The sequence below is a fragment of the Ascaphus truei genome, chromosome 6 (genome assembly GCF_040206685.1).
Source record: "Ascaphus truei isolate aAscTru1 chromosome 6, aAscTru1.hap1, whole genome shotgun sequence".
Classification (NCBI taxonomy): Eukaryota; Metazoa; Chordata; class Amphibia; order Anura; family Ascaphidae; genus Ascaphus; species Ascaphus truei.
The window spans coordinates 100,703,187-100,715,819 of NC_134488.1; the positions used below are offsets into that span (position 1 = coordinate 100,703,187).

Genomic DNA, 12,633 nt, shown 5'->3' on the forward strand with positions numbered 1-12,633 from the left:
TGTTTTGCATTAATTCTGTAGTTCTCTGCCATGGCCGGGTTGTTCCCACCCTCCCTGGTATCCGGCCGTGCTCCCCCGAGAGGTTGATGCACCTAGGTGTATGCTCCTCTACTTATTCCTTGGTATTCCATTCATCCATTTTATCCAAGGGCACTCGAGCTACAGGACATAACTGTCCCTAAAAGCTCTACATTTCCCCCCCCTTTTTTTTTCCCTCTCCACACCCGCTTTCCATAGAATAGGGTACTACCCTATCACATTCAGAACATTCAGAACAGAGTGCTTCCCACCTCGCTAATCATCCAATTTACTACTGTACTAACCCCACTGAGAGGCAAGATAAATTTGCTCTATCCATATAAATGGCAATAGTAATTATATCACATAATGTCAAGGGTCTTAACGAACCCTGTAAGAGGAAAATGGCCATGACAGAATATAAGAGATATAAGAGCGATGTAATCCTCCTACAGGAGACGCACTTTAAGAAGAACAATATCCCTTCATTCATTGATAAACAATACAAACAGGTTTTTCATTCGACTGCGCCAGCAAAAAAAAGAGGAGTTACGATTCTATTTAATAACAAAATTCCTTTTAAAGTTACCCAAACTAAATCAGATGGAGATGGAAGACATCTAATCCTAGCAGGATCTCTATACGGTCAAGACCTGACCTTCGCCAATGTTTATGCCCCTAATGAAACCAGTGCCAAATTCTTCACTAAATTCTTCTGTACCCTAAAAAAAGTAGCTAGGGGTAGGATTGTAATTGGAGGTGATTTTAACTTAGCCATGGACCCGAACACTGATAGGACTGGGCCTGTAACCATTCGTAGAAAGGTAGATCGTATGGCCCTGATCAAAGGTCTGGAGGAACTCCATTTGGCAGATGGATGGAGAGAACTTAACCCAACAAACAGGGAATTTACTTTCTACTCTCCTCCTCATGGTTCACATTCCTGTATAGACTATATTTGTATTTCCTCTAGAGCAATACCATACTGTGCATATTCAAGAATACGTGCTGTGGCCTGGTCGGATCATGCCCAGGTGGAGATGAGATGCTCACATCTTAACATGCCCCCACAATCAGCCCAATGGAAAATAAATGAGTCCTTACTCAAAATACCTGAGATTAAAAAAATATTGGATGAAGAACTAGAGTTCTTTTTCAAAACCAATACAGGCTCTGTAACATCCCCCTTTGATCTCTGGGAGGCCCATAAGGCCACCCTTAGAGGAAAGCTAATCAGTATTGCTGGAAATAGAAAGAAAGAAAGAAAGAAAGAAAGAAAGAAAGAGAAGCCAATATAAAGAGGGCCCAAACAAAAGTGGAAGAAATGACAAAATTACACCAAAGAGGGGATCAACATGTGGATCTAATTAAAGTAAATGAAGCCAACACTGAATTGAATCTCCTTCTCATGGTTAAGGCAGAACAATCCCTCACCTTTACTAAGGCTAAATTTTTTGAAAAATCAAATAAACCTGATAAAATGCTGGCCGCTAGACTTAGATCCGCTCCAACAAACCGTAATATCCACGCGATCAGACAGAAATCAGGTAATCTCTCAACTAATCCGACCCTTATAATTAAGGAATTCCAGGCCTTCTATACCAAATTATATGACGGTAATAAGACTAAACAAAGCAAACAGTTGACATCCCAAATGAAAAACTTCCTAGATTCAGCTAATTATAATTACTCCAGACGATAAAGACAAATTAGCCCAAAATTTCACACTCAAAGAAGGTCTCAAGGTTATTAAAGATCTCAAATCGGAAAAGGCGCTGGGGCCCGATGGCTTCTCGAACCTATACTATAAAAAATTCTCTCATATCCTCAACCCAGTACTATTAAATATGTTCAACTCTATACTAATAGACTCCCAATTTCCCAACAGTATGCTCCAGGCATCCATAACACTAATCCATAGAGATGGAAAAGACCCTACAGACTGTAAGAACTACAGACCAATTTCTTTAATAAACTCTGACTTAAAAATATTCTCCAAAATATTAGCTAATAGATTAAATAAAGTCCTCCCATCACTGGTTCATCCAGATCAGGTGGGTTTTTATCCCTGGAAGACAAGCTGCGGACAATACCAGATGCATTATTGAGTTGATGACATTAGCTACCAAAAATAAAATACCATCGATGGTCCTGAGCCTTGACGCCGAAAAGGCGTTTGACCGAATTGACTAGAAATACATGTCAAAGACATTGCAGACATTTGGAGTGGTAGGCCCTTTCCTTAGAGCCATCGAGTATTTGTACACTACACCATCGGCAAAAGTATAGTCCCAAGGTTTCTCCTCTCAGACTTTTCCTATAAAGAATGGAACCAGGCAGGGATGTCCCTTATCTCCGCTGCTATTCACCTTCTGTATGGAGCCTCTAGCTGCAAACATAAGAAACAGCCCCAATGTAGCAGGAGTTCAGGTAAGGAGCCAGATATACAAAATCGCACTTTATGCAGGTGATGTGATCCTTACAATAACCAAAACTCAAACTTCGCTTCCAAATTTATACTCCACTCCTTTCAGTCTTGTTTTAAGGATATCTCAGGTTTCACAATTAATAGTAACAAGTCTGAGGCACTAAATATAAATCTGCCTAAAGATCAAATTAAATTGATTGCTTTAAACTTTGATTTTAAGTGGCAACCGAAGGCGATCAAATACCTAGGAATATTTATCACAAAAGACTATAGTACTCTCTATAGGGAGAATTACCAAAGGTCCTGAGAGCTCTTAAATCTGATATTGGGTCGTGATCCGGCCACGCTATATCATGGACAGGCAGAATACATAGTATAAAAATTAACATATTGCCCCATCTCCTGTATCTTTTCCAAACTCTACCCATCCCATTGGTATTAGAGGAATTTAAGACTCTACAGTCTATTATAAACAAATGTATCTGGAAAAATAAAACACCAAGAATTAGGAAGAAAATTTTAAATATACCAAACAAGACAGGAGGGCTGGGTCTACCATGCTTATGTCCTATTACAAGGCAGCCCAGACAAGCCAACTAATACTATGGCACTCTAATCCAGTCCACAGACGCTGGGTATCTTTGGAAACGGATTTAGTTGCCCCAGTTGAATTAAGTAATCTTCTTTGGTCCCCAGTGAGAAAGAGACCCGAAATATTCAAATCCAGCCAAATTATAGCCCACTCACTCAAATTATGGGACTCCGTTGCGATTCGACACCTCCTTACAACACGTAATACACTTATGACTCCACTATATGACAACCAAGAATTTGGTCCAGGAATGGGCCGTAATAGGTTTATAGACTGGAAAACAGCAGGTGTCACAAGATTAAAAGATGTAGGCTCAGAGGGATTTCCCAGACCCTTCGAATATTTCCACAAAGAAAAGGCTATCCCAAACAATCAGTTCCTCCAATACCTTCAATTGGAGGCATTTTATAACAAAATCCGACCCCCCGAATTGCTAACTAGATTTGAGTCACTTTGTCTAGCAGATAGTAACACATCTGGACTGATATCTAACCTGTATGGGTACTTTGTTAGCCCTCCTCCTCATATGAATCAAAAATTGAAATATATGATACAAATGGGAGGATGATCTGGGGGAAGAACTAGACATGGAAGACTGGAATGATATTTTTCAGACGGTTGCTACATCCTCAATGTGTATCACAATCAGAGAAAATGCCTATAAGGTTATGATGAGGTGGTACTTAACCCCCACGAGACTAGCTAAATTCATCCCAGAGTACCCAACAATATGTCCGAAGGGAAGTGGAGTACAAGCCACATTTATACCTATGTGGTGGGGGTGCCCATTCATATCAGCTTATTGGCTGGAAATCAAAATGTGGTCACAAAGGTTTTTCGATTTGGACCTACCAATGGATCCCTGGTTATTTCTATTAAACAAACCATATTACCTCCTCACGAGACATGAAAATAAATTACTGTGCCACATATCTTCAGCCGCAAGACGTGAACTAGCGGCAGTATGGAAACAAACAACTCTTCCCTCAATCCCTAAAGTTAAAAATAAAGTCTGGCAGATTTGCTGCATGGAAAAATTGGTTAGTCTTAATAACGACCTTGGATTTTGGGTGCTGGTCAACCAGAAATGAATACCCACTTAATTTTGTTGTAAAAAATTATATTTATATTAACTGTGATTGAATATTATAAGATGATTTGTTAGGTAAAATTCTAAATGAATGTGTTTTCTCCCGTCTCTATTTTTTGTACCTTCCCCCCCCCCCCATATTTTATTTTCTCCATTTCCCCCTCTCCCTAAAATTTTTAATAAAAATTAAGTTTAAAAAAAACCAAAAACCTTCAATATGTGCATCAATACAATCTGCTACAAGTATTTTCTCATAGCACAGAACTGATTTATATATATATAAAAAAATACACATGTAGGATATTGCTTGAACTGCTGCTTTAAATGGTTGTCTTTGTGTGAAAAATGGGAGAGCTATAAAATATCTAATAATTGTGTGCACAATATTTAAAAAAAAAGTTATAATTGTTTCCATGTTGCATCACTGTGTCTGCTCATTGAGGTTTTATTTTCGTTTTATTGGAATAATTGAAGAAATTGTAAGTAAATTTAATTCCCTCTGGGAAATGGTCAAGCTGCAGCTAACAAAACGTGTAACAAAAATACAGGGCGCCACTGAAAAGTTCAAGTAGGTACTTTGGTGCAATGTACAGAATGTGTCAACGAATAAAGAATAGAACTCATCATAAATGTGCAGCAAATTTAGGAAAGAATTGGATACGCAAGTTTCTTTTCATCACAAAAAAAATCTCTTTCCAAAGTACAAAGGACAAACAAGCAATTCAATTTTGCACTATAGCAGGCACTTCTATATGATTTCAAGTTTCAACCAAAATATTTCAAATATGCAGCTGAACAGATGGCTTCAATCATGCAGGGCCATGTATCTTTAATGGGAAGTTTGTGCAATTCTGGGATAAAACCATCACCACATGTACATATAGAAAATAATCAACATTGAAAAAAGCATCAAGGGAACTACTTGCCCAAGCATTTGATCACATTTGCACACAAAAAAAAATCCATTAGATACATAACCCCTACAGCATTCAACATTAGGTTACCAGACTCCAGTTAAGTGCGCAAACCATTTTTGTGCAAGTAAATGCATGTGCGTTAACTCCAATTAGCTATTCAAACACATTAAAAACACCCTTAATAGCCCATCAGGCCAAAATAACTATGCTGTTTGCATTTATGCATTTACAAGCAATTTGCATGTTAGGAATATCACAGCCACGGGTAGGTTCTTTTTAACATGTCACTATATTAATTTCCCTGTATGTAAACATCGTAAGCCCCTGCATACTGAACATATTTTAACGTGTTGTGCTAGCTATATTGATGCCTTATAAATTATAATATTAATACAGTTATGCATTCTAATTTTCTGGGCTGTTAAGTGTGCACACACACACACACACACACACACACACACACACACACACACACACACACACACACACACACACACACACACACACACACACACACACACACACACACACACACACACACACACAAATATCTGTGTGTGTTAACTAAAACCTATTTGAAAATCCAGGCCAGTAAATTACGTTTTCAGGAAAAGTCTGCAACACAAGTGATTTTTCTGTTTTCTCTTTTAACTCAATATTTAAAGAAGCTAAATCGTTCTTAAAATGCTTGTTTTTTGTAAATTCAGATCTTTAAATGGAGAAGCTTCTCAAACCGCACATGAACCTTCAGTACATTGTACTACCGCAGTCCTTGACTGCCGTTGATGCAAGTCAGTGACTGCAGTGATCCTTTTTGTTGCTGCAGTGTCTACAAAACCTTGAGGGCAACAGAAAAAAATGACCCCTTTTTTGATCCATGGTTTCACATACAACACCACCAGGGTTTTTTTTTATCAAGAAGTGTAATGTTCTGATAAGAAATCAACAGCTTTCCACAATAGCATTATTTACAGAAATATACCTAGTCAGTCAGCTCCCAACAACTACCTTGTCAAGTAAAAAAAAGTTATTCTTAAAAATAAGCAGAGTTTAAATGAGCAAGCCAAGTATTTTTTTTTTTTAACATAGGTTTGAGGCAGGGGGTCCCTGGAGTTGAACCCCTTCATTTTAACTACGGGGGCCCCTGCTTTCTAAGATACTTATCTCCATAGGGGGTCCTGGTATCTGGGCAAAGTTTAAAGCTCCCATGTCACGTGGGCAAATAGGAATGCATATCGGCTGACATCTCAGCATCTTATTGGCTCGCAAGGAACGGGAGCTTTGAAAATCCGCCAATGCATGACCCAGCTAGTAAGCCAGAGTGGAGGTAAGAATCTCGCGAAGCAGGGGCTCCCAGGAGCTGTAATGAGTGGGTTCCAGCTCTGGAGACCTGCTTCAATCCAATGGGAAAAAAATGGTTGCTTGGATTGCAGCTTTAATTTGCAGAGGCATGTACAAATTAGTCAACTTCACATAAAGTTTGTACCAGTCAGAGATGACTTCTGTCAAGTTTTCCAATTTATTTGCAGCTAACACAGGTTCAGAGCTGACAGGGTAATTAATGCCACCAGATGAAATTTGCACAATTCAACATCTTTTAATGAATAGGAAGATATGCGTCAAATCCTACAGTGTTCTAGTGAACGGTTTCATAATGTTCCAGTGAAAAATACACAACGGTCATGTGCTAAATACTTCTACTATCATCTCAACTCTGCATTTTTTTTTAAATACCTGTAAATGTCTTCAAAAACAAAAGATTTTTAATCAATTAAATAATCATTTCTGTGAAGAAGTTACTTAATCAAGAATAGGCCCAACCACACTGTCTATGAAAGCTTTAATTAATAAAAGAAAAATGAAAATGGTTGGTTACAGAAATGTGTGTTTCTTAGTTTCTAACATCTCCTGTAAATGACGGGGATGCAAGATAAGAAAAATAGATTAGAGAAGACCGATGCAACAAGGAGGAAACAATTTAGAACGTTTTAAAGGCCAAAACTACATATGTCTGACTCTTGTATCTGAGACCAGTATCTGTACGAAAGTGTCAAAGGTCAGCTTGATAGTAGCACACGGTGCTCTGGAAGTCTGTGTCCTTTGGTATCCCTTGAGGAACAGTGGAGAGGAGAGCAACCCCTGTTCGCCTTTTGGTGTCATTCGGCCCTGGCGTTTGTAGTTATAAAGTGATGGGCGCCCCCTTTCCTGCCTCCTCTCAGTGGAGACTAAAATAGTTCACACTGCAGAAGAGGGCAATCTGGGCGCGTTATCTTCCTATGCTGGTAAACTGAGCTTCTTCCCCTTTAGAACTGCAGGCAGAATGAAGGAGAAACAGTTTTTAAACATCACAAATGGTCAGCTAATAAAGTCATTTAAGCTAAGTTAGTGTCAAGATCACAACCTTTACTTTGAAAGCACAAATGTATAATGGACCACTGTTATCACATATTCGCACACTGCAGCACTGAGTCTGTACGTTCCAACATTTAACTACTGCACAGACATTTTGGAAATGGGTATCAGCCCCAAGTCAATACATTACAGACAGCACCTTCTGTGGTAAATGTAAGCAAGGTACCACTTATTGGCAACAATTGATTTTGCTTTCTAATAATTGGGAGGAAAAAAAGGGTGGAAAAAAGGATGGGCAATGAAATGTGCAGTTTTACTTAAACAGTTTACCTGAGTTGTACCCAAAAGTAGCTTCACAATGAAAGACCGGTATCAACCCTCAAACTAATGAGACCCAAAAGGTCAAAGCAGCCGTCTGCAAGTTGGTTTGCTGTCCACAAGCTGCTTTGACCCAAGCATTGCTGTAAAATCTGTATTATCCAGCAGGCAAAAGCTTAAAGGTATAAGAAGCAAAATGTGATGCACTATGCATATCTTTACCCAGAATCCCTGGCTGCAGTGGAAGCAATATCTGCAATGTGATTATGAGGTAAAGCAAGTTTGGGGACCTGGCTGAGACGTGAATGTGCTCATAAGTGTTCTTTATCATTGCTGTAAACTGCATTGCCTCTTCTTTTTTTGTAATCCAAATTATTACTCTTGAAATATTGCTATCTATCCAATAAAGAATATCATTTGTGAGCACATTCACATGTCTTAGACCTTTCAACCATTATTACCTAGCACACAGTGTTTCCACTGCAGCAAGGGATTCTGGGAAATGACATGCAAATGAGCACAGGTGTCACCTTTTGCCTGGAATATCCACTCACATGGAGCCCATTTAATCTGATGTATTGCCGTTCACACAGCTTTTAAGCACAGCCTGGGACTAGCAAAGCAAGTACAGACCACTCACAGACATGATTCAACCTTGATGGGTATCAGTGTGAGGTTGGTCTATACTTGCTTTGAATGAAACCTACCCAGCCTAGAAATATTTCAAAGCAAGTATAGACCAACCTCACACTGATGAGACCCAACAAAGGTTTTTGTTGTTTCATCCTAGGTCCCTTGCGGAGATATATGTGCATCTGGATGCACCTACTGTATGTCGCATAACGAGCGTTTTTCGCATGAGGTTATCCGGTTTTTAACATGTTCATTAGGTTGAACTAGTTTTTATTATATTTTTGTCCCTAGGGATTATGTATGTAAACTACTACCTTGGTGGCCTGTCTGGGCTGTGTGTTGTACCCTGAGTGATTTGTTGGGTCTGATATTGGAGATATTAAAAACGGGGGTGAATGGATTTCATTTTTTCCTCTGTTTTACAGGTTATATATGGGCATCAGGGGTCGTCCAATATCATCTTGGATCTATATTGGGGCGAATACATTATCATGATGACTGTCTACTTAGGGATACTTGATGTTAGCTATGTTAGAAAGCTCTTATACTATGTGCACCATTATGTCTTCAGCATTACTAAGTAAGGATGGGATTGTTATTTCCTGGGTGTGGGCAGTGGGTTGGGACATAGCAATATTGCCAAATAGCTTTATATGTCTCCATTGCTGCATTTGTTAATGGCATAGCGCAGGGCATCCCCAGCTTTTACATGTATGGATTTCATACACCTGATCCCATTGCCGGTTGACTGATAGATACTGATGCGCACATGCGCATTCGCACAAAGTTTGTACCTGGACACTGCGGGACTTTACATTGCCGGTTAATGCATAGAGTAGGTAAATCCCCTCAGAAATTAAGCGGCACGGGTACACATCACACACTAGACTCAGTACACTGGGCAATCATCACTGGAAGACGCGTGAGTGCGCATATGCGCACATGGATGTAAACAAATACAATGCAACAGTGTACTATGAGTCTGATCGTGGGATACATCTTTATATTGCTGATCATGCAATGAGCATTTCTTCCCCTCCTGTATGTGCATGAACTGAGGGGAGTATGTGTATGTACCATATGTGTATAAGACTTGCCTCCTGTGTTTATTAAGGGAACTGCGTTTTTTGTTTTTTTTTCTCACTTAAAGGGGCACACACTTTTTGTTCCTGATGAGCCACCATAGGAGTAGTAGTAAGGGTTTGGCACCAAATTTGTTAATTGACATCACTATATGTATTAGCAGTGTATTACTTGCTGAGTGAGGGAGCTTGAGAAAGGACTGGGAGGTCCGAAACGTCGCTTCTTTTTTCCTGCTGTTACCCCCTTGACGTTTTGTCAATTTGATGTAGCATTGGGCACCCCTGTCTTCTGTTGTATACATTTGCCACGCTCAGTAGCACTCATTTTGGCATAAATATATATTCATGATGTGGTGGATGTAGGAGTTTGAGCTATCTGGGAATATGTGTGTTAATCAATTTCTGACTAGTAACAGTCAAATGGAGGTTGGTGGCACCTCCCCCCTCCCCACGTTTTTAACTTGGGAGGTTCTTGCAATTTGCTGAATGGACAAGACTCACTGCAGTTGCTTCCCCTCATACAGAGGTAACAGGAAGGGTTCAAAGTTTTAGTGTTAGGACCTGCATTTTTGGTTTACCTTGACGTTTGGTATGCAGGCTTACGACGCTTTGGCCAAAGGGTTTAACTAAAAAACCAAGTAATTACTATTTTTAGTCAAGTATTTAAACTTTATACTCATTACCATATGTTTTGTCAATTTGATGTAGCATTGGGCACCCCTGTCTTCTGTTGTTACCCCTGATGCTTGTGTTTCTCCATTAAATTGTTTTTGCATTTGAATTGGTGAGTGCTGCAGATTTTGTACATAAAAAATATTATATATATATACAGTGTTCGACAAACCTATACATTTGCTCGCCCCGGGCGAGTGGATTTAACCCTCGGGCGAGTAAATATTGGCCCAAGCAGCACATGTGTGGTACTAGGTGGCGAGTAGATTTTTTTGTGTGGCGAGTAGATTTTTTGGTGATTTGTCAACCACTGTATATATATATATATATATATATATATATACACACACACACACACACACACACACACACACACACACACACACACACACACACACACACACACACACACACACACACACAGTGTTCGACAAACCTATACATTTGCACACAACATCGTGGCGAGCTCCTATTGGCCCAAGCAGCACACGTGTGGTACAAGGTGGCGAGTAGATTTTTTTGTTCGGCGAGTAGATTTTTTAGTGATTTGTCGACCACTGTATATACATATATATATATTATATACATATATATACACACATATATATACACACACACACATATATATATATATATATATATATACAGTGCTCGACAAACCCGGTCGCCCACTCGCCAGGCGCGAACGGAAATTGGCCGGTGGCCAGCTACTTTTTTCCCCTGCTCTGCGCAATTTTTTTTTTTTTAAATAAATAAATAAAAATATCCTCCTGGCTGATTGGCCAATTGGTCGTGACGCAAAATGGAGCCCTTCTCTGCAGGGGTAAGTAATGGCTGCTCCCTGTCTCCTGCCCGCGCTTCCCCCCTCATCCCCTCCAGTCTCCGCTACTGTCGGGCAGGAGATGACAGCAGGGGATTTCCCCCCCTGTCCCACGGTTCCGCTCCTGTCCCTGTGGCTGCACGCGTGGGGCAGGAGATGACAGCGGGCGATGTCTCCCCCCCCTCCCTCCCCTGTCCCGCTTGCTCTCCGGTTCCGCTCCTGTCCCTGTGGCTGCACACGTGGGGCAGGAGATGACAGTGGGCGATGTCTCCCCCCCCCTCCCTCCCCTGTCCCGCTTGCCCTCCGGTTCCGCTGCTGTCCCTGTGGCTGCACACGTGGGGCAGGAGATGACAGCGGGCGATGTTCCCCCCTCCCGTCCCGGTTGCCCCACGATCCCGGCTTTCCCCCAGTGCCCGTGGCTGCTCCCGATGCCAGCAGGGGTGTTCCCCTCGGTCCCCGTGGCTGTCTCCGCTTCCCCCTCCCACAAATGTAAAAATAAATAAATAACAAAAAAATATCCTCCTGGCTGATTGGCCAATTGGCCGTGACGTGGAATGGAGCCCTTCTCTGCAGGGGTAAGTAATGGCTGCTCCTCGCGCGCTCGGTCCCTGTCTCCTGCTCGCGCTTCCCCCCTCATCCCCTCAGTCTCCGCTCCTGTCCCTGTGGCTGCTCGCGCGGGGCAGGATATGACAGCGGGGGATTTCCACCCCGTCCCGCGTGTGCTCCGGTCCCGCTCCTGTCCCCGTGGCTGCACGCCCGGGGCAGGAGATGATAGCGGGGAATGTCCCCCCCCCGAACCCGCTTCCCCTCTGGTCTCTGCTCCTGTCCCCGTGGCTGCTCGCGCGGGCAGGCGATGACAGCAGGGGATTTCCCCTCCTCCGGTTCCGCTCCTGTGGCTGCACGCGCGGGGCAGGGGTGTTCCCCTCGGTCCCCGTGGCTGTCTCCACTCCCCCCCGACCCCCCCCCCCCCAACGAGAGAGAGTGTGAGTATGTGTGTGTGTATGTGTGTGTGTATGTGTGTGTGTGTGTGTATGAGAGAGAGAGTGGTGTGTGTGTGTGTGTATGTGTGTGTGTGTGTATGTGTGTGTGTGTGTGTGTGTGTGTATATGAGAGAGAGAGAGAAAGAGAGAGAACGTGTAGGACACCAGAGGTACCCCCCCACTCCACCCACCCAGTCATCCCCCCACCCAGTCAGTCAGTCATCCCCCCACCCCACCCAGTCAGTCATCCCCCCACCCCACCCAGTCAGTCATCCCCCCACCCCACCCAGTCAGTCATCCCCCCACCCCACTAGTCAGTCAGTCATCCCCCCATCCCACCCAGTCAGTCAGTCATCCCCCCACCCCACCCAGCCAGTCAGTCAGTCAGTCATCCCCCCACCCCACCCAGTCAGTGAGTCATCCCCCCACCCCACCCAGTCAGTCAGTCATCCCCCCACCCAGTCAGTCATACCCGCACCCAGTCAGTTAGTCAATAGTCAGTCACTCCCCCCCCCACCCAGTCAGTCACTCCCCCCCCCACCCAGTCAGTCACTCCCCCCACCCAGTCAGTCACTCCCCCCCACCCAGTCAGTCAAAAGTCAGTCATCCCACCCCCCTGCCCCCTGCCCAGTCACCCCACCCAGACAGTCAGTAATCCCCACCCAGTCAGACAGTCAGTAATCCCCACCCAGTCACAGTCAGTAATCCCCACCCAGTCAGACACCCCGTCA

At 42.7% G+C, this 12,633-nt stretch overlaps 1 protein-coding gene across 2 annotated transcripts in view; it reads right to left on the bottom strand.

The window, feature by feature from the left end:
* The window catches only part of KDELR1 (KDEL endoplasmic reticulum protein retention receptor 1), a 42,640-nt gene that overhangs the window by 7,527 nt on the left and 22,480 nt on the right, over window positions 1–12,633 (bottom strand). Inside the window, exon 5 of one of the 2 annotated variants that reach the window (XM_075605368.1) lies at window positions 6,542–7,354. The exons of the other annotated variant lie outside the window; for it this stretch is intronic. Coding sequence (XP_075461483.1) covers window positions 7,320–7,354 — 35 coding nt within the window. The 3' untranslated portion in view covers window positions 6,542–7,319. Of the gene's footprint in view, window positions 1–6,541; window positions 7,355–12,633 lie in introns of those variants that run through there. 2 annotated transcript variants of the gene reach the window in all.